This window comes from Oncorhynchus mykiss, chromosome 18, assembly GCF_057628025.1.
Source record: "Oncorhynchus mykiss isolate SJ-2025 chromosome 18, ASM5762802v1, whole genome shotgun sequence".
NCBI classification, from domain to species: domain Eukaryota; kingdom Metazoa; phylum Chordata; class Actinopteri; order Salmoniformes; family Salmonidae; genus Oncorhynchus; species Oncorhynchus mykiss.
Window position 1 is genome coordinate 30,163,518 of NC_143039.1, and position 22,092 is coordinate 30,185,609.

Genomic DNA, 22,092 nt, shown 5'->3' on the forward strand with positions numbered 1-22,092 from the left:
GCTAAATTTCAAGACGATCAGTGGTCATTGGGTTAAAATACAGTCAATCAATGAAACAGCGGTCATATCATTGGTATACAAGAATGTCATTACTTGTTGTCTTCAAATCGGTTTCTTTCAGTAAATATGTCCCGCGAAATGACCCATCAGGTTTGGTTGTGTTACAAACTGGTTGTGTTACAAACAAACCAGTTGATTGCAATGAAACCAAACATGACTGGAAAAGTCACGTTTAGTGTGTGTATTTACATCGAATGTGTCGTCGAAAATGGAATGAGACGGAATTCACAACACAAGCGGTTCACAAAATGTTTCATGTTAGGCTATAAAAATTGATTTTATCAAACAAAAGACCATTCATTGTGTAACAATGAGCATTGGGATTGCAAACAGAGGAAGACCGTCAATGGTAAACAATTTATTTTATTGTAGTTTGTGATTTTGTTACGCCTGTGCTGGTTGAAATAGTCGTTTTTTATGCGGCTCTATCCTCAGATATTCTTTCGCAGTAAGTCCTTTTTTAAATCTGACAACGCAGTTGGATTAGCAAGATTCTAGGCTTTCGAAACATGTGAGACTTGTATTATTTTAATTTTTTTTTGTATTTTCATGAATGTTTAATATGACTATTTATGTAGCGATCAACGTATGTTGTCGAATGTCATCCCGCCTACGGGTTCGGTGCGCAAAGGTTAATCAAGCTAGATGGCTGGATGGTGGAGAGGCAGAGTGTGAAGCATTTTTTGGACATGTACTACAGTATGAATACCCAATTTGTAGGAGGCACAGACCTACAGTCCATGATTGCTGTCGAAGATCATAATTGTACATAGCAAATTAAACTGGGACAGTGTTAAATGTAACACTTTCAGTGTATACAGAATCCCACTAATCCAGTGTTAAATGAACCCTTTTGAGTATTGAAAGAGCAACACTTCCTTGAGAGTTAATATGTACACTGTGAGATTTAAAATGCAATTCTATTCAGTGTACATGGCTATGAACAAATATTTTGTGTATTTGAAGTCGCCAATGGCACATCAGAACATCCAACACACACAAATGCATTGATAAATACGGTTTTAATCACAATCCAGGAATACTGGTAATCATTTGTTTATCTTCACCGGACATATAAATCATAAACTATTGGGCTTTTTCTAGATTCAATCATTCAACAGAAATGCATTAGGAACAAGAAATGTTGTCTCTGACGTCTGTCCATTGATCATCCTGTTGCTATAGCGCCTAACAGGTGTGCTACAGAAATCATTGATTTGAATGGATGCAAAAACCAGATATTACTGTCATACAATTGATATTATTTCATGAATAGAGCAACATTATGACCTAAATAAATAAGGGAGAAAAACAAACACAAATATCTATACCTAAATACATTTATGGCAGAACAGAACATGTTGACATTCCATAATGGGCCAGACAACATTAGAAGCCAGCAACGATGAGTGCACTTAATGCATGAAACAGTGTCAGATTGAATGTGCCAATGTGACTGACCGGGATTCAAACCCAGGTCTCTTGCATGCCACAAGACTGTGTTAGCCCTCTGAGCTAAAGACTAGGCATTAGCTCTGAAGGGCTAACTCAAGTCTTTGCATCTCGGGAAAGATTACTCATCTTACACCAAGACCAAGATATTTTATTCATCTTTCACCAAGACCAAGATATTTTATTCATCTTGCACCAAGACCAAGAGAAATGACTCATCTTACACCAAGACCAAGAGATATTACCTATCTTACGCCAAGAACAAGGGATATTAGTCATCTTACACCAAGACCCAGCCAACACTGCCTCATCTACACAGTAGAAAGGGGACGGGAAACCACAGGGTCTGTAACTGTTTAAAGGCCAACGTGTGTAACCACACACACTCTGCCATTATATCACTCAAACCCAAAACACACAACAAGCTTAATGATCAAGTAGCAAAGTGTATTTACATACCAGAGATACATGTCACTACTATAAGCAATTGGCTGCAAGTTGGTAATGGTAAAATACATGGGCGCACAATTTATTCTTTATGCGTATATAAATGTGTTATATATTTGAAGACTGTCGTTGTGAATCCCAGCCATTGACCCCAGGAAATGATTGGTTGCTCTGTAACCAACCAGAGACTGGCAGTTTATCACAATCTCTTGAACTGTACTTGTAACCTGAGACACAGGTCTAAGATGATAGGGTTAAGGTTCTTTTTTTTTCTTCTTTTTTTTAATCGCCACTACTCATGCGATATAACATGCATAGAGAAACAAGAGACAGTGCCATCTAGGCATGTTCTCTCGCCCAGAGCAGCATGATATGGACAATGGCAATGTTTCACCAAATGTTAGCTACTTCCATGCCCGTTGATTACATTTCCTCATGGGATGTGTTCGATGTTTGGTTACAATCTAATGACTATGGCTCGTTGTCCTTGCCCTGTAGAACAGAATTCATGCATCAGTTGTATACTGAGAGACTAATACATCATATGTGCTTCTTTGATAGCTGTGCAGAATAGATTATAGAAATATAGAAATGGATGACGATGACATGCCACTATCAGTGGTCGCAATGACCTTGATTTACAATGCGTTTTGTTGTATTATTTATATTGGCTGTGCATTTGATAGCTAGTCTCTCACGGCATTCATTGCTTATAAAAAAAAAAAAATATGATCAACCCCATATGTTAATTCAATAGATGTTCAAGCATTTAAAGAGGACAGAAATGTCATCGGTATTTCACATTGTCTTATAAAACAGACAACTAATTAGACAACTCCAAATAAAAATGTGCACACTTACATCACATCTGTTATATACATTATATTTACAGTTGGAGGTCATTTCAGCAGTAAAGATCAGTCAAATGGTCAAAACCAAACAAACCCTCAACCCTGCCACTTCCGTTGGGAATGTTGTGAACAGAGGGAATCTATGGTCTACAATGCTAGCGCGCAAGAGAGGGAGTTAACATACTGTAGTTATAGTCAACGTTACACCTTACAAAAATATCAGAATATTTCACAAAGACATGTTATTCAGTATATAGCACAAGGCCATTGGCAGGAGAGTTCAACAGCTATCAAAGGTGGAGCTGATTTAAAGGAATGCAGTCAATTTACTGAGTGAAATCCTGTCATGCATTCACAATATCAGGTAGAAAAGATGTGAACCGGGACAGATTCATTGAGTGCAGTGGTGGGTATGTTTAGATTACCAATCAATATTCCAATTTCAAGACTGCTTGACAGGATTTTGAAAACTTAATGGACGCCAATTAGCAAAATCCAGAACCTGAGATATTATAACCCTCAACCCTAGACATTAATTTGCACCTGTGTTAAAATATTATAGTTCAGTATGTAATAATAATAATAATAGTAATAATAATGATAATAAATAGCAATACTACTACTACTATTACTACTACTAATAATAACACTGTACATTGACATACAGAAACAGGACCACTTCACTGTAAAATATGTAAATACTGTATGTGCACTTGAAAATGATATTATCTGACCAAGACATAAAATATATACGTGATAAAGATGGCAAGCATCACAAAACATGAGTATATATTTTTTTGCATTGATCCGCATTCATAACAAATAATATGTAAATAATGATAAAGTATACACTACAATTCATTGTGTATCTGCATAATACATTACATAACATTTGTATTTTATTTGAGTTTGTTAAAATAAAAAAAATGTTATGGTTACCTTTTCTTTCTTGCAGATTGCACAAATTGAAATGGGTATAAAGAACATTATCAAACTGCAGAGAGGGCAAAAAGACTGGGAAGTATACAGTCCCAGTCCTACAGTATGGGTATTTATCTACATAGTTCTGTACAAAATTTGAAGAATTAGCAATCCCACCGCAATCCACAATTTGAGTACGACTGCAAATATAAAAACTTGAACAAAGGGGTCAAGTGTTACATAGAGGCAGTCCTTTGTTTTTCGATAGCAAAACATTTCCTATCACATAAAAAAAAAGACAAAATGATGACGAAGGAGACCAAAAAAAAATGACAACACCATCTAACCCTAAAATCAGTCAATCAGTTGACATAATACATCCAGTAGATTAGATTAAAGAGGGAGAAAACGGAGGGGAAGATAATCCGCGACCACCTGTCGATGGCGTTTACGTCCGTCAGGTCAGGGATTTTGATTTTGAGCTGCGACGAGCGCCGCCGCAGTTTGTGCCTCTTGAGCTGGGCGTGCCTGTCGAGGCTGTGGCGAGGACCCGAGGCCCGGCTCGCCTTCCTGCACTGGACGCCGGGACCTGTGCTGGTGTTGTCAAATCCCATGACGGAGGAGTTCCTGCTGTCCGCCAGGCTGGTGGTGACCTCATTTCCTGCCACCTCATTGTGGATCTCCAGGGTGGTCAGCAGGATATTACCGTGGGACTCCGCCTAGAGATAGAAGTAGATGATTGATGTATGATCTGGAGCTACAACAACATGATGGTCCTGCTCTGGACAGGTTCAAGGGTGAGATGAGAACCGGAACTATGTTCATTATAGACCCATTTAGACCTGTGGTTCTCAATCCTGGTCCTGGGGATCCAAAGGGGTACACATTTTTGTTTTTGCCCTAGCACTACACACCTGATTCAAATCATCAAAGCCTTTTGATGAGTTGATCATTTGAATCAGGTGTGTAGTGCTAGGGCAAAACTAATCATGTGCATCCCTTTGGGTTCCCAGGACCAGGATTGAGAACCACTGATTTAGACCAATGACATACATTGGAGAATCGAGATATGAGACTATGTAGGAATGAGGTCACTTTGAATGAACGTTTGAATGGACAACACAGCACAATATCTGTTTTCTAGCAACACTACGGAACATAGGGCTTGCAGGTTGCGTTGGACATGCAAATGTCAAACCAGAAGTTGAAAAAAGGACAATGGCAACTTGGGTAACAAGTGACACGTACAGACTCATTAAATTCTCATGCGGACATGAAAAAAAACAAAAATGTAATGTCAGTCAATTGTGACAAACAAGTCAGACAGATAGTGAAAAAATATGTGTCCGCTGGTCAAGACTCACCGACTGTGAGACACGGAGCGTTTTTGCTCTATTAGGCTGCTTAGTCAGCTTAAGAGATGACGTTTTACCTCCTTCCTGAGGAGACTAACCACAAGAAACACAACACCATATTTATAGAGTTTCTGATCTGCCGTCGTAAGAGTGTGTGGACTGCAAAGATAACGCCCGACAACTTCTCAACCTGAAACCCAAGAAACTTGGAAGAACTTTGAAGAAGTTAGAGCGTCTCGACAGAGATCTTCATGACGACTTACCCGATTGGTGTCATATTTGGCCGCCCTCTCGTTGTTGGCCCTCTCGGCTTTCTCTGCAAGCTTCTTCTGCATCTGTGGCCCACGGCCGAAGAAGATGTAGTTGACGAAGGCGTACTCCAGCAGGGCCAGGAAGACCATGACGAAGCAGCCCATCAGGTACATGTCAATGGCCTTGACGTAGGGGATCTTGGGGAGCGTCTCTCTCAGATGGGTGTTGATGGTGGTCATGGTGAGCACAGTGGTGATCCCTGGATTACAATTGACATTTTAAGGCTGGGTTCCCCAACTGGCCCCCACAAGTTTTCTGATAATTTTTTTACATCTTCATTGTTGGACATAAAGACTGAAAAAAAAGTCAGGAAATCAGCTCCAAGTCATTTTAATTAAATCAATCTGTTCCCAAGTATCCCCATGCTTAATGGAGAGACACGTGATCATATACAAATTTAAGCAAGGTTTGAAACAATTATGTTTTAGTCAAACATTATGTCTGTTTGAGATTCTTGTGGTCAATTTGCAGTCTACTAATTATTTGTAATTATGTTCCAAACAAACCACTTCCCAGAACAGAGGGGAATATTATTTGATAGAATTTTAGCCCCAGATTGCCTCGTTGTAGCCTGGTGCTCCAGTCTGTTTGTGCTTTTGCCAATTAACTCCTCCTCCAAAACATGCATGGCGTGACAATGGTAGAAGAGTTGGCTACCGTATATAACGACTGGGACTTGGTCGTCTTCTTGTGCTCTGAGCCAAAATCAGAGATAATAACCTCCCCGAATAGAAATTCAAAAGTTAGTCCTCTACTAGCCCCTCGGACACCACCAACCTCAAATAACTCGTTGAATAATTGTGTACATTCAGCCTCCAGCTGTGAGTGACATTTTAACCGTGGAAGGAGTTGAATTGAATGTCTCATGTTAAATATACTACACATTCTGTCCTAAAGAAAGGCCCCTAAATGGAAACAATGCATTCTTTGCACATGCTTTATCTGTTGTCCGTGCAGAAACACATATGTAGGAAAACTGACCTCAAATAAAATAGTAACATGTATTTTCTTTGACAAGAAATATAAACCATGTGTATCAGTAGCTAGTACTGTCATAAAGCAACACTGGAGGTAGTTAAAGTGTGGGATCAATCTGGCCCTTTCCTTGATTTATTGGAACATTAAAGGAGACAGTTAAGTATTACCGGTTTGCTGTGACAGTGTGTGTGTGTGTGTGTGTGTGTGTGTGTGTGTGTGTGTTTCTCTCTCTCTGAGGAACAGCAGCATTCTCCCCTTTTGCTTTTACTCATTGCAACGATCTCTGTGGTTTTGCTGAACGGCAGCCATGTTCTTTATCGGTGTTCCCTCTGTGGTTCTATTACTCTCTGTCCTTCACTGCACCCACCGACCTGACAATTTAATCACAGGGCCATGTGCCCGTGGGCCTCCCTTCTTTTTCATCAGGAGACCGGACTCTCTGGGGATAAATATATTTTTATGGAGCTTCTCTATCTCTCTCTCTCTCTCTCTAGCCACTTTCAAAGGAAAAATGTCAGGCTCCCAAAAGGTGTGTAGGTATTATGCATTTAAATAGTACTTCCCAAAAGGTGTGTAGGTATTATGCATTAAATAGTACTTCCCAAAAGGTGTGTAGGTATTATGCATTTAAATAGTACTTCCCAAAAGGTGTGTAGGTATTATGCATTTAAATAGTACTTCCCAAAAGGTGTGTAGGTATTATGCATTTAAATAGTACTTCCCAAAAGGTGTGTGGGTATTATGCATTTGAATAGTACCTCCCAAAAGGTGTGTAGGTATTATGCATTTAAATAGTCTGGCCCAGGAGTGGGAAGGTGAACGGAAAGGCTCTGGAGCAACGAACCGCCCTTGCTGTCTCTGCCTGGCCGGTTCCCCTCTTTTCACTGGGATTCTCTACCTCTAACCCTATTACAGGGGCTGAGTCACTGGCTTACTGGGGCTCTTTCATACCGTCCCTGGGAGGGGTGCGTCACTTGAGTGGGTTGAGTCACTGATGTGATCTTCCTGTCTGGGTTGCCCCCCCCCCTTGAGTTGTGCCGTGGCGGAGATCTTTGTGGGCTATACTCGGCCTTGTCTCAGGATGGTAAATTGGTGGTTGAAGATATCCCTCTAGTGGTGTGGGGGCTGTGCTTTGGCAAAGTGGGTGGGGTTATATCCTTCCTGTTTGGCCCTGTCCGGGGGTGTCCTCCTGTCTCAGCCTCCAGTATTTATGCTGCAGTAGTTTATGTGTCGGGGGGCTAGGGTCAGTTTGTTATATCTGGAGTACTTCTCCTGTCCTATTCGGTGTCCTGTGTGAATTTAAGTGTGCTCTCTCTAATTCTCCCTTTCTCTCTTTCTTTCTTTCTCTCTCTCTGAGGACCTGAGCCCTAGGACCATGCCTCAGGACTGCCTGACATGATGACTCCTTGCTGTCCCCAGTCCACCTGGCCGTGCTGCTGCTCCAGTTTCAACTGTTCTGCCTTATTATTATTGGATCATGCTGGTCATTTATGAACATTTGAACATCTTGGCCATGTTCTGTTATAATCTCCACCCGGCACAGCCAGAAGAGGACTGGCCACCCCACATAGCCTGGTTCCTTTCTAGGTTTCTTCCTAGGTTTTGGCCTTTCTAGGGAGTTTTTCCTAGCCACCGTGCTTCTACACCTGCATTGCTTGCTGTTTGGGGGATTTAGGCTGGGTTTCTGTACAGCACTTTGAGATATCAGCTGATGTACGAAGGGCTATATAAATACATTTGATTTGAAATAGTACCTCCCAAAAATGAGAAAGTAGTAAGTACTCCACATCTGCTAACATACTGGTCTGCTACTTAACAATTAACTATTTGCATTAGTCTACTGGTAATTACTGTGGTATAGAGCCTATACTGTGCTATAGAGCCTACAGTATGTGATCCTGTATGGCTCAGTTGGTAGAGCATAGCGCTTGCACCGCCAGCGTTGTGGGTTAAATTCCCAAGGCCACCCATATGTAAAAAGTATGCACGCATGACTGTAAGTCACTTTGGTGCTAAGGACTGACCATAGATGATGCCAAAATGATAGTTGCAGCCATGTTTTTAGGCTACACAGTGTATGTTTACCATTCCATTGTTTACAAACTATGGCATAGAACAAGCTAATACATTGGTTTCTGATGGGGTATGACAGTTAAAACTAAGCTCATGAGGCATTTATAAGAATCAATGGGTATATATACATGTATACAGTGCCTTGCGAAAGTATTCGGCCCCCTTGAACTTTGCGACCTTTTGCCACATTTCAGGCTTCAAACATAAAGATATAAAACTGTATTTTTTTGTGAAGAATCAACAACAAGTGGGACACAATCATCAAGTGGAACGACATTTATTGGATATTTCAAACTTTTTTAACAAATCAAAAACTGAAAAATTGGGCGTGCAAAATTATTCAGCCCCCTTAAGTTAATACTTTGTAGCGCCACCTTTTGCTGCGATTACAGCTGTAAGTCGCTTGGGGTATGTCTCGATCAGTTTTGCACATCGAGAGACTGACATTTTTTTCCCATTCCTCCTTGCAAAACAGCTCGAGCTCAGTGAGGTTGGATGGAGAGCATTTGTGAACAGCAGTTTTCAGTTCTTTCCACAGATTCTCGATTGGATTCAGGTCTGGACTTTGACTTGGCCATTCTAACACCTGGATATGTTTATTTTTGAACCATTCCATTGTAGATTTTGCTTTATGTTTTGGATCATTGTCTTGTTGGAAGACAAATCTCCGTCCCAGTCTCAGGTCTTTTGCAGACTCCATCAGGTTTTCTTCCAGAATGGTCCTGTATTTGGCTCCATCCATCTTCCCATCAATTTTAACCATCTTCCCTGTCCCTGCTGAAGAAAAGCAGGCCCAAACCATGATGCTGCCACCACCATGTTTGACAGTGGGGATGGTGTGTTCAGCTGTGTTGCTTTTACGCCAAACATAACGTTTTGCATTGTTGCCAAAAAGTTCAATTTTGGTTTCATCTGACCAGAGCACCTTCTTCCACGTTTGGTGTGTCTCCCAGGTGGCTTGTGGCAAACTTAAAACGACACTTTTTATGGATATCTTTAAGAAATGAATAATTTTGCACGCCCAATTTTTCAGTTTTTGATTTGTTAAAAAAGTTTGAAATATCCAATAAATGTCATTCCACTTCATGATTGTGTCCCACTTGTTGTTGATTCTTCACAAAAAAAATACAGTTTTATATCTTTATGTTTGAAGCCTGAAATGTGGCAAAAGGTCGCAAAGTTCAAGGGGGCCGAATACTTTCGCAAGGCACTGTATTTATCACTCATTTAAAAGTTCAAAAAATGATCCACCAATCCCAGACTGCTCCTTTAATGTCTATCTAATTGTATGTTTCAGACAGACTCCCTACTCTATTTCTGCTGCATAATCATCAGGAAGGAGCCACTAAAGCATCGTGCAAATGACTTCAGATCCTGTAGCACTCTGCTTGCTAACGGCATTATCGATACATTATCCCCATCGTCTGTTCTCTGAAATTGGGGGGTTACGAGGTTATCAAGAAATGAGATTTGGTCCACACTTAAGTGTCTCTAAGGTGTCAGAAGATACTCTAGTCTAAAAGTGAGGAAGTATGATCGCAGAGCCTTAGCAACTCTGGAGGACATTTAACCAAAGGAATACAGTACTTTAAACAGCGCCAGTACATGGAACAGCTCTGGTACTCTGAACAAACTTCCGGAGTGTTACATCGCTGAACACTGCATGTACAGGTCCAGGTTATTGTACCCTGCTTTCCCTGCACCTTGCATCCTGTACACCACTGAACGCATGCAGAAGGTGAGCTACACTGAACACACTGTAGGTCCTGTGTGGCTCAGCTGGTACAGCACGATGCTTGCAACGCTCAGGGTTGTGGGTTCAATTCAATGAAAATGTATGCACTCATTACTTTAAAATTGCTCAGGATAAGAGAGGCTGCTAAAATGTACATACTGAACGGGGAGTTTTATTTATTTTGCTCAGAGTTATTGTTTAAAGGTACTCCACGAGAGAGTGAAGAAAATGTGCTGGAACAAGATTAGGGCCAAGTGGGTCGTCTGGATTTGGAATTCACTGTAACACGGCTCCCTAATCAATTTTACCTTCAAACAATTCAATTGTTTTCCCACTGCATTGATATCTTGATTGCTGCTCTTACCGGCATGCAGCCGCCACAAAGCACCCTTCTGGGTGGCAAAGGAAATCCCATAACGATATATCACTGAGGGAGTTAATGTTTTTCTCTGGTGGACTCCTTATTAGCAAGCCACCGGATATTGCATGCCTTTGCAAAGACCTCCCAATTCTCTGCTTTATGTTCATGAGAGAGTGCAGGAGAATCTGTCCATTCAGTAATACAGAGTAGACCATCAAAATTGAATTAGAGTATAATTATCTCATGGACTAGACTGTATGTGTGGCCCTACAAAAGGGTTCCAAAAGCGTTCTTCGGTTGTCCCCTTTTTGGTTCCAGGTAGAAGAACCCTTTTTGGTTCCAGGTAGAACCCTTTTGGGTTCATGTAGAACCATCTGTGGAAAGGGTTCTATATGGAATGCAAAAGGGTTCTATCTGGAACCAAAAAGGGTTATTCAAAGGGTTATCCTGTGGGGACAGCCGAATAACCCTTTTTAGTTCTAGATAGCCCTTTTTTTCTAAGACTGTATAACTAGTGGGATGTTGGGATCAGTCACAATAATAGGGAAACGGTATTCAGATACTTGTTAATATTGTACAATGTGTAACATATGGTGCTTGTACACCTACCTAATGCCACTCTTGCAGCCGAGGCATCGTAATTGATCCAGAAGGAGACCCAGGACAAGATGGTGATCAGGATGGAGGGCATGTAGGTCTGCAGGATAAAGTAGCCAATGTTCCTCTTTAGCTTGAAGCTCAAAGACAGTCGTGGGTAGGCACCTATGGAAACAGGATGTTGAGAGGTTGAACAGAATGAACAACTTCTTGGTTCGAGGAGCATTATGGAACACCTCGTGTTTTTGTTTTTGTTTCTATGGCAATGGCAGCATGGGTTGGATTTATCACCATGGAAACAAGCATCCTTGAACCATACTTCACAACAATTTGACACACGTTGGCGATGAATGCGAGGCAAATAATAAAATATTTCAATACTAACTGTGATGAAAGAAAATGTTGCACTTTCAATCGGCATATATTATTTTATAATTTATGCATGTATAAAAGTCTTGGAGATTGATATGTTAGGCATTTGGTAATGTATGTATTTCTTCTCTGAACTGGCTCATGAAAAACACACTTTATGATTCATCACATATCTGTCGTCATAAATGACCATTTGAGTTGAATGTATAGTGCACATTCCTCTCTGTATAGCATTAAACCAGTGACGCATGACTCTGGTCCTCAAGGGTCTGCTGGTTTTCGTCCATGCCTTGCCTTGTTAATCAGAGATGAATTAACATCTGGGTATCCAAGTGTGTGGACTCCTCAGCCAATCAATGACACTTATTGATCCATTAAGAGCCAAGGACAAACGAGTACCAGAAGCAATGCAGAACTCAAGGGTGTCAGTTGTACACCTCTAAGCGAAAGGAGGAAGTCCTTCCACTGCTACTACGACAAGTTGACCTAAAAAATATCCTCCAGACCACACATTACCGTGGCTATTTATGTAAGCATGGGATTTAAATCACGCTGACATAGATCATAAAACTCCCATTGATTTGCACACAAAAATTCCTAAACAAACCAATCAAAACTCTCGGATCAGAAACTATCTGGATCCATGGATTGCTGTCCATGTACTCTATACGTGAGACGAGGCACATTCGTGGGGGTGCCACAGGGTTCAATTCTTGGACAGACTCTCTTCTCTGTGTACATCAATGATGTCGCTCTTGCTGCTGGTGAGTCTCTGATCCACCTCGACGCAGACGACACCATTCTGTATACTTCTGGCCCTTCTTTGGACATTGTGTTAACAACCCTCCAGGCAAGCTTCAATGCCATTCAACTCTCCCTCCGTGGCCTCCAATTGCTCTTAAATACAAGTAAAACTAAATGCATGCTCTTCAACCGATCGCTGCCTGCACCTGCCCGCCTGTCCAACATCACTACTCTGGACGGCTCTGACTTAGAATATGTGGACAACTACAAATACCTAGGTGTCTGGTTAGACTGTAAACTCTCCTTCCAGACCCACATCAAACATCTAAAGTTAAATCTAGAATTTGCTTCCTATTTCGCAAACAAAGCATCCTTCACTCATGCTGCCAAACATACCCTTGTAAAACTGACCATCCTACCAATCCTCGACTTCGACGATGTCATTTACAAAATAGCCTCCAATACCCTACTCAACAAATTGGATGCAGTCTATCACAGTGCCATCCGTTTTGTCACCAAAGCCCCATATACTACCCACCATTGCGACCTGTACGCTCTCGTTGGCTGGCCCTCGCTTCATACTCGTCGCCAAACCCACTGGCTCCATGTCATCTACAAGACCCTGCTAGGAAAAGTCCCCCCTTATCTCAGCTCGCTGGTCACCATAGCATCACCCACCTGTAGCACGCGCTCCAGCAGGTTTATCTCTCTGGTCACCCCCAAAACCAATTCTTTCTTTGGCCGCCTCTCCTTCCAGTTCTCTGCTGCCAATGACTGGAACGAACTACAAAAATCTCTGAAACTGGAAACACTTATCTCCCTCACTAGCTTTAAGCACCAGCTGTCAGAGCAGCTCACAGATTACTGCACCTGTACATAGCCCACCTATAATTTAGCCCAAACAACTACCTCTTTCCCTACTGTTTTTATTTTATTTATTTATTTTGCTCCTATGCACCCCATTATTTTTATTTCTACTTTGCACATTCTTCCACTGCAAATCTACCATTACAGTGTTTTACTTGCTATATTGTATTTACTTTGCCACCATGGCCTTTTTTTGCCTTTTACGTCCCTTATCTCACCTCATTTGCTCACATTGTATATAGACTTATTTTTCTACTGTATTATTGACTGTATGTTTGTTTTACTCCATGTGTAACTCTGTGTTGTTGTATGTGTCGAGCTGCTTTGCTTTATCTTGGCCAGGTCGCAATTGTAAATAAGAACTTGTTCTCAACTTGCCTACCTGGTTAAATAAAGGTGATTGTCATGGAAGGGAACTGTCCCTTTAAGAATGGTAACATTATGCGAGAGATAGTGGGAGGCGAAAGTAGGTGTTGAAAGACGATTGGTGATACAGAGGATGTAGGTGTGCAACTAAGCGTTCACACTCGCTGTGTCTGGACGTTTGTCAGCGAGTGGGAGAGTACACCGTATGTTATGAGGAGGAGGAAGAGGGGGATGAGGAGGAGGAGGAGAGGACGGAATAGAGGAGGATGGTGATGGTGATATGGTAACCATGACAACACCCATGACGACCACGCCGTGAAAACTCTCATAATGTAAGGGTGCGATGTCCAACAACGTTCTGACAACGTTCACCAGTTCAACAGAGATCCCCTTTATCCACTGCTAAAGTGAGAGGGGGAAAAAGCATGTGGAAACAACTCATCTGAAACAACCAATCTGAGTTGACCTTTGTATTTCATTTATTTACATTTTCGCACTTTCTCTATTCGCACTCACGCACCCTGACACTCCAACACATAAACACTCAATTCATAATTTGCTCACACATTTACAATGACTCCACACACCCACACACCCACTCACATACACGCTGAAACTACTCCTGTTTATAATATATGCCTTACTCCTATACATATCTACCTCTACTACTCCAGTATCACTGCACATTGTAAATATGGTACTGGAACTGACTGACCCTGTATAAAATATGCTTACTTTCTTTCTTGTGTTTTTCTTATTTTTTATTTCCTGTGTTGGGTTCAAGATAGGCATTTCACATTTCACAAATAGGAATGATGATGGTGTCTAGGAATCGTTGACATACATGTTCTCCACTTGGTTCTGGAGCTGTACATGACATTACACCTTGAAACTTGAAATCATTATGGCGATGTTTCCTTGTGAGCTTGGAGGGGAATAATTGATGCTCTGGGCCTTATTTTCCACATGAATTTCTGATGCCCTGTTTCCCAGGCTGCTTCTCCATGGCTTCTCTCTTTTAAAGAGCTGAAGAAAACAGCTGGGTAATTGCCATCCTACCATCCTTCACTGCTCCTGTGTGAGTCTGTGTGAGTGAAGCAAGCAACAGCAGCACATGGAGGAAAGTTGGTCTTTAGCCAGGCTCGGGGAGGGAGACAGGCCTTTGAAGTATGATGCAGGGGTACTCAGAGGAGCCAGGGAGAGGGGAGACAGAGGACCAGACTGAGGAGCCAGGGAGAGGGGAGACAGGGGGCCACACTGAGGAGCCAGGGAGAAGGGAGACAGGGGGCCACACTGTGGAGCCAGGGAGAGGGGAAAGAGTATAGAGGGGGCCAGACTGGACACTAAACTTTAATGGCTGCCATCAGGGACTCAAATTAAAAGGTAGGGATGGTGTGGAGTTCTCGCATACAAGCAAGTGCATATGCATACAAACTCTCACAACCTGACATGCATGTGCCCGCATACACGAACATCCACGCACCAAATGATGTCAAGGATACCGATAACATTGAATCCGAACTGGAAGTTACAGCCACTAGAGAACTGAAGTAGCAGTGAAGAGTTTCATAGTGGAGCACTGGTTGGGTAAAGAGCAAAATGGAAAATAACATGGTAAGGATGTGTATAAACATTTTACCTGTGGAAAAGACAACATTTCTGGACACCAGCTTGTAGTCCACTATGGAGAACTGTGGCAGCTCAATGCGTGTCACCCCCGTCACCGCATTGTCTCCTCCCTTCCAGTAGAACTCAATGTCATCTGTCGTGTATCCATCTGAACCACAGAAAGAAAGACGGGGTTAAAATGAACCTACTGGAGTTGGATACCATGTGAAGAAACTAAGTCACAGATCATTAAATCTCCACTCACTCAATTGAACTGCTAAAAAGGCCCAGTGCCATCAAAGACATGATTTTCCTGTGTTTTATGTACACTGAGTGTACAAAACAATAAGAACACCTGCTCTTTCCATGACATAGACTGACCTGGCGAATCCAGGTGAAAGCTGTGATCCATTGTTGAAGTTACTTGTTAAATCCACTTCAATCAGTGTGGACAAAGGGGAGGAGACAGGTTAAAGAAGGATTTTTAAACCTGGAGACAAATAAGACATGGATTGTGTATATGTGCCATTCAGAGGTTGAATGGGCAAGACAAAAAATGTAAGTGCCTTTGAACGGGATATGCAAGTAGGTGCCAGGCACACCTTTTTGTGTCAAGGACTGCAAAGCTGCTGGGTTTTTCACGCTCAACAGTTTCCAATGTGTATCAAGAATGGTCCACCACCCTAAGGACATCCAGCCAACTTGACACAACTGTAAATATGGGCCAGTGTGGATGCTGGATACTTTCAACACCTTGTAGAGTCCTTGCCCCGACGATTGAGGCTGTTATGATGGGGGGGGGGGGGGGGGGGAGTGTAGGAGTTATTAGTGTAGGAGTTATTTGAAAAGACCGCCTGAAATTTCAGCCTGTTTTGGTGGGATGGAGTTTTGGCCTGCCTGGTGACATCACCATGTGGAAAATTAGTATCATAGACAAATAAGAAAGAGAGTTCCAAACATCTCTACCAATAACAGTTATCCGTTTTCCCCTCCCCACTCCGACCACGCCCAGGGAGTCAATTTTTGTTTCTTGTTTCAAATGTTTATTGAAAATAATCCAGTAAGGTGATTGTTACCCAGAAATGATTTGATATTGAGATAAAAACGGCTGCATTGGACCTTTAACACATCACAGTAATCTCCATTGTGATTGGATATCTTGTACTAAACTCAGCAAAAAAAGAAACGTCCTCTCACTGTCAACTGCTTTAATTGTCAGCAAACTTAACATGTGTAAATATTTGTATGAACATAAGATACAACAACTGAGACATAAACTGAACAAGTTCCACAGACATGTGACAAACAGAAATGGAATAATGTGTCTCTGAACAAAGGGGGGGGGGGGGGGGTCAAAATCAAAAGTAACAGTCTGTATCTGGTGTGGCCACCAGCTGCAGTAAGTACTGCAGTGCATCTCCTCCTCATGCACCAAATTTGCCAGTTCTTACTGTGAAATGTTACCTCACTCTTCCACCAAGGCACTTGAAAGTTCCCGGACATTTCTCGGGGGAATGGCCCTAGCCCTCACCCTCCAATCCAACAGGTCCCAGACATGCTCAATGGGATTGAGATCAGGGCTCTTCGCTGGCCATGGCAGAACACTGACATTCCTGTCTTGCAGAAAATCAAGCACAGAATGAGCAGTATGACTGGTGGCATTGTCATGCTGGAGGGTTATGTCAGGATGAGCCTGCAGGAAAGGTACCACATGAGGGAGGAGGATGTCTTCCCTGTAACGCACAGCGTTGAGATTGCCTGCAATGACAACAAGCTCAGTCCGATGATGCTGTGACACATCGCCCCAGACACTGACGGACCCTACACCTCCAAATCGATCCTGCTCCAGAGTACAGGCCTCGGTGTAACGCTCATTCCTTCGACGATAAACGCGAATCCGACCATCGCCCCTGGTGAGACAAAACCGCGACTCGTCAGTGAAGAGCACTTTTGCCAGTCCTGTCTGGTCCAGTGACGGTGGGTCTGTGCCCATAGGCGACGTTGTTGCCGGTGATGTCTGTTGAGGACCTGCCTTACAACAGGACTACAAGCCCTCAGTCCAGCCTCTCTCAGCCTATTGCGAACAGTCTGAGCACTGATAGAGGGATTGGGCCTTCCTGGTGTAACTCGGGCACTTGTTGTTGCCATCCTGTACCTGTCCCGCAGGTGTGGTGTTCGGAATGATCCTGTGCAGGTGTTGTTACATGTGGTCTGCCACTGTGAGGACGATCAGTTGTCCATCCTGTCTCCCTGTAGCGCTGTCTTAGGCATCTCACAGAACAGACATTACAATTTATTGCCCTGGCCCCATCTGCAGTCCTCATGCCTCCTTGCAACATGCCTAAGTCACGTTCACGCAGATGAGCAAGGACCCTGGGCATCTTTCTTTTGGTGTTTTTCAGAGTCAGTAGAAAGGCCTCTTCAGTGTCCTAAGTTCTCATAACTGTTTCCTATCGTCTGTAAGCTTTTAGTGTCTTAACGACCATTCCACAGGTGCAAGTTCATTAACTGTTTATGGTTCATTGAACAAGCATGGGAAACAGTGTTTAAACCCTTCACAATGAAGATCTGTGAAGTTACTTGAATTTTTACAAATTATCTTTGAAAGACAGGGTCCTGAAAAAGGGCCGTTTCTTTTTTTGCTGAGTTTATAAATAGTATTTATACTGAAATAGTCAAATGTTATTGTCACGACTTCCGCCAAAGTTGGTCCCTCTCCTTGTTCGGGCGGCGTTCGGCGGTCGAAGTCACCGACCTTCTAGCCATCGCTGATCCTCTTTCATTTTCCTTTGGTTTTGTCTTGTCTTCCATCACACCTGGTTCCAATCCCATCAATTACATGTTGTGTATTTAACCCTCCGTTCCTCCTCATGTCCTTGTCGGTGATTGTTTGTTGTAAGTGCTTGTGCACGGCTGTCCTGGTGTGCGTCGGGTAATGTACCCATTATTTGATTGTTCTGTTTTCCGGTGGGTTTTTTGTTATTAAACTGGGCCGTTTGGAAACACAGTTTTTGCTCTCCTGCGTCTGACTTCTCTGCCACCAGTACGCACCCCTTACAGCTATACTGAAATCTTACACTGGATTTAATTTTTATACTGAAATATTGACATACTGAAATGTAATACTGAAATTGTCATTTCAGAGGTTGATGGTATTGGGGTCACTCACAGCTCTCGATCTCCAGAGTGCAGTTCTGCTCGTCCAGAGGGTACCTCCTCAGGTCCATCATACAGGCTGCCGTCGTTGTGATCCTGAGGTCAACAAACACACACACACAAGGGCGAAGAGGATCACATTAACTTAAGCTTTACTGGAGCCCACACACACATTCTCCATCCATACTGCCCGCTGTGGATCCACCTTAACATCTCATCTGTGCATGAAACCATATCATTTCAGTATAATGTTATTCACCATGACGTTATGATCTCCTGAACAACCACAGTCAAGTCCACAGAGAGAAAGGATATCTCTCTGTTCCCACTTGTAAGCAAGAAGAGCTTAAACTGAATACATACCAGTATAGACTATAATTGTTGAAGAGAAACTACAACTGTGCCTCGATCTTTACTCAGTGTTTCAGTTGGTATTAGGTTCAGCCCGGTAGACCAGATTACCTTAAGATATGACGACATTCAGAACCAGAACTCATCATTACTGTACACTCACGTCTCGGTTACTTTAGTGGACAGGTAATGTAACATCGGAACATTCCACATAGTAATGTCTGGAGATCCTTCTCTGGCATTCCATTCCATACGTTATCACTTACAGTTGGACCGTGGGTTTCAGGGTGAGTGATTGATTGAGTTGGGATAATAACAAGTGGACTGTGGTCTCGTATGGCTCAGTTGGTAGAGCAGGGTGTTGCAGCGCCAGGAGAATAGGTTCGTTCCCCGGGCCACCCATACGGAAAATGTACGCACGCATGACTGTAAGTCGCGTTGGATAAAAGCGTCTGCTAAATGGTATAGATATGAACACTAGGGACTTTGTCCTTTTGGTCAGGTCATGAGGTTGAATATTTTCGGTACAACAGCGATTGATCTTCCTCACGTGCCCTCGGCTTGAAGAGGTCAGAATTGAACCATGTTTGCACAAGTTGCTGAATTCCTGGACTCCGTTAGTGAAGCTGTGACCACTAGACAGTTTAAGCTCCACAATCTAAAACACATACGTTATATATGTCTTTATGGATAAGAATGCCAGGTCACATAGCTATACTGTCATCTCAGAAATGCATTACATCCAGACGAGTGTGTTCGTCAGAAGCTATTAGCTATTAGACAAGATGGATGATTCCACCTGCGCACCTGCAACCGTGTGCGCACACACACACACACACACACACAAAGTACAACCACGCACGTGCGCGCACACACACACACACACACAACCGTGTGCGCACACACACACACACACACACACGCACACACAAACACACACACTTATCCACACAAGCACACGCACCCACCCACACACAACTCTATATGAGCTGTACACAGGGTCAAGCTCATGCACCCACATACACACACACACACGTGTTCTTTAGAGGGGGTACATGAAACAGATTTACAGTATGTTAAAAGAACAGAATCGACGCATTGTATTAAATCCAATTGATATAAAACAACTACGTATAATTCAAAACTAGCCCACTGCGAGTGATTAAAATGCACAAATCATTGAATTTCCATGCTGGATGGCTCAATTTGGAAGAAAACCATGCATTATACATATTCATTATCCTGATGAACAAGTCAGGACTTGTCAAACAACAAAGACCAATGGTTATGGATATTGAAACAGGGAATCATAACAAAGCAACAGCTGAGCTTGCGTCATCATCTATACATTTTATTTTTTTCTTCATGTTTTCTTCTCACCAAATATTTGGAAAAATACATATTTCAACAAAGCATGACAATGTACACGCTACTGCACCGATATGTCGAGGGGAAAAGCTAAACTGAGCCTATGGGAAGGGATTATATTTACTCGCCAAAAACATAGCAGCTGGTGGCCTAGAGGTGGTCCAGTGGTCTAAGCCACTGCCTCCGGAACACAAAGATCACTACAGCATGGTTAAAAATCTGGTCCACTGCTATTTTTGGACTCTCTCCGTTATTATTCCTCTCTGCCTATGTTATCCAATAAACAGACAAAAAAAGAGAGGAGTGGGAATGCCCCACTTCTTTAAAAACACAAAAAAAAAACCTAGCAGCTCATACATACCACACAGCATTTATTACTATAAAATAATCAAATAAACGATTGTGATATCCCTTCAAATGAATCAGTCTTGGATGCATTCATCTAGAACCCATTGATTCCACTGCTTTGGAACCCACCTCAGGCCGTAGAGCACTGTTCCATCCGGGTGGAGGCGGATCATGCGGTTCTTGACCGTCACACCGTGGACGAAGGACTTCTTGTCATTCAGGAAGTAGGTGTCAGGGACCCAGAGTGAATCTGCCACCCGGTTATCCAGGGTGAGGTTCAGTGGGATCCCTAAGTACGCCAGCCTCTTGTCCCTCCAGTACTGCTGGAAGTACATGGTTAAAGTGTAGTCCTGGAAGGAGATGAACATATGGTGATGTTAGTATACTGTAGTATATTCACTTCCTTATTTTTGATTGACATACAGTGCATGTGTGTGTGTGTGTGTGTGTTTCTTGAGGCTGCACCCCATAGTTCTGAGAATGACTGTGGATAGGCCTATTGTGGGAGGAGAGATGAGGAGTTTACAGTCACAAGCTGTCGGAATGGTGACGGGTTAGGTTGCAACGTGGTGGCACACAGTACTCTACTCTGACCCATCCCCATGCCAACCAAACTGGTGTTCCAAATTTTCTCTCCACCCACTCCACTCCGCCTCAATTACCGACCCTCTGTGTCAAAATGGCCGCCGCAGTAGAAGGCTTCCCACCAGGCAGCAGGAGGTGTGGCATGGCTGTGTGTGGCATGGCTGTGTGTGGCATGGCCGTGTGATTCAGCCACAGTTCTAATGGTGATTACACAACAGCCATACTGTAGGCAGGGCCAGGCTGTACCAGGAGTCTGTCCAAGTGGCTCCGCCACACACTCCAAAATACCCGACAGCAATGTGTTTCTCTCTCTACGCCAGCAGCACTGTTATGAGTGGAGCCAACCACATGGTCTCTGACTAAAGCCAATTACATTGTGTGGTATTGGGTCCAATATTTCAGTGCACAGCCTACTCAGTCCTTGCATCTCGCTATGGAGGGGAGCCAGAGGCAGGACGTCATGCCAATTGAAACTGAGGGGGCACGTACTCCCTCCATTTGATCAGTTTTTAGGATAAAGAGATACAAAATGTACACTAAGTGTATGACTCTCTACACCTCCAACCAGCTGTTCAATGATGTCCCCGGAGATTATTTCAGGTATTTCAAGATGGGAGTGTTCCAGGGGTGAGAAGTGCGAACCAGTCAGCGATGTAGTTTTAGATAAGTCTTTACATGAAAGAGCATGAATGATTTAAATAACCACTGTAGCCGGGTCCTGCGTTCAAAGCCGCAGCTGCCTTGGAATTCTTATAAATCTTGCACGGGGACAATCACAGAGCATTTCAAATAAAGGAGTAGTTGCTCACCTTGAATCAGACAGTTTATCACACTGATGCTGTCATGCTACAGTGGCAATTGCGGTGATCTCCTTGAAGGAGGAATCTGCAGTTTCAGTTCCGTTCAAAGTATCAACCTGGAAGGACTGAGGGGAAGGCTCTTTGCATGTTTACTGCACACTGTTTAGCTGTGTGTGTGTGTGTGTGTGTGTGTGTGTGAATAGGCTTTAATCTATTTTCATTCAATAACGCACCCTGTAAGGACTTATCAGTCATGGTTGTCCATATTACTGTGATTTTACTGATACTACATTCTCCAAGAAAGCTTTTTTTTTGTCATTCTGTAATTCATTTAGTGACCTAATGTTACTGATGACACTGGATGCGTCCCAAATGGCACCCTATT

General features: G+C 42.8%; 1 protein-coding gene across 4 annotated transcripts in view; it reads right to left on the bottom strand.

Annotated features, from left to right (window-relative positions):
* Positions 1–1,063: 1,063 nt before the first annotated feature.
* Positions 1,064–22,092, bottom strand: part of LOC110495827 (gamma-aminobutyric acid receptor subunit beta-3) — a 53,521-nt gene continuing 32,492 nt past the window's right edge. For 2 of the 4 annotated variants that reach the window (XM_021571288.3, XM_021571290.3), the window contains 7 exons: positions 20,452–20,672; positions 18,269–18,351; positions 15,131–15,268; positions 11,155–11,307; positions 5,350–5,597; positions 5,096–5,179; positions 1,064–4,450 (listed from right to left, as the gene is read on the bottom strand). In XM_021571288.3, coding sequence (XP_021426963.2) covers positions 4,094–4,450; positions 5,096–5,179; positions 5,350–5,597; positions 11,155–11,307; positions 15,131–15,268; positions 18,269–18,351; positions 20,452–20,672 — 1,284 coding nt within the window. In that variant the 3' untranslated portion in view covers positions 1,064–4,093. The remainder of the gene's footprint in view (positions 4,451–5,095; positions 5,180–5,349; positions 5,598–11,154; positions 11,308–15,130; positions 15,269–18,268; positions 18,352–20,451; positions 20,673–22,092) is intronic. The other 2 variants (XM_021571289.3, XM_021571291.3) reach the window with 1 other exon arrangement.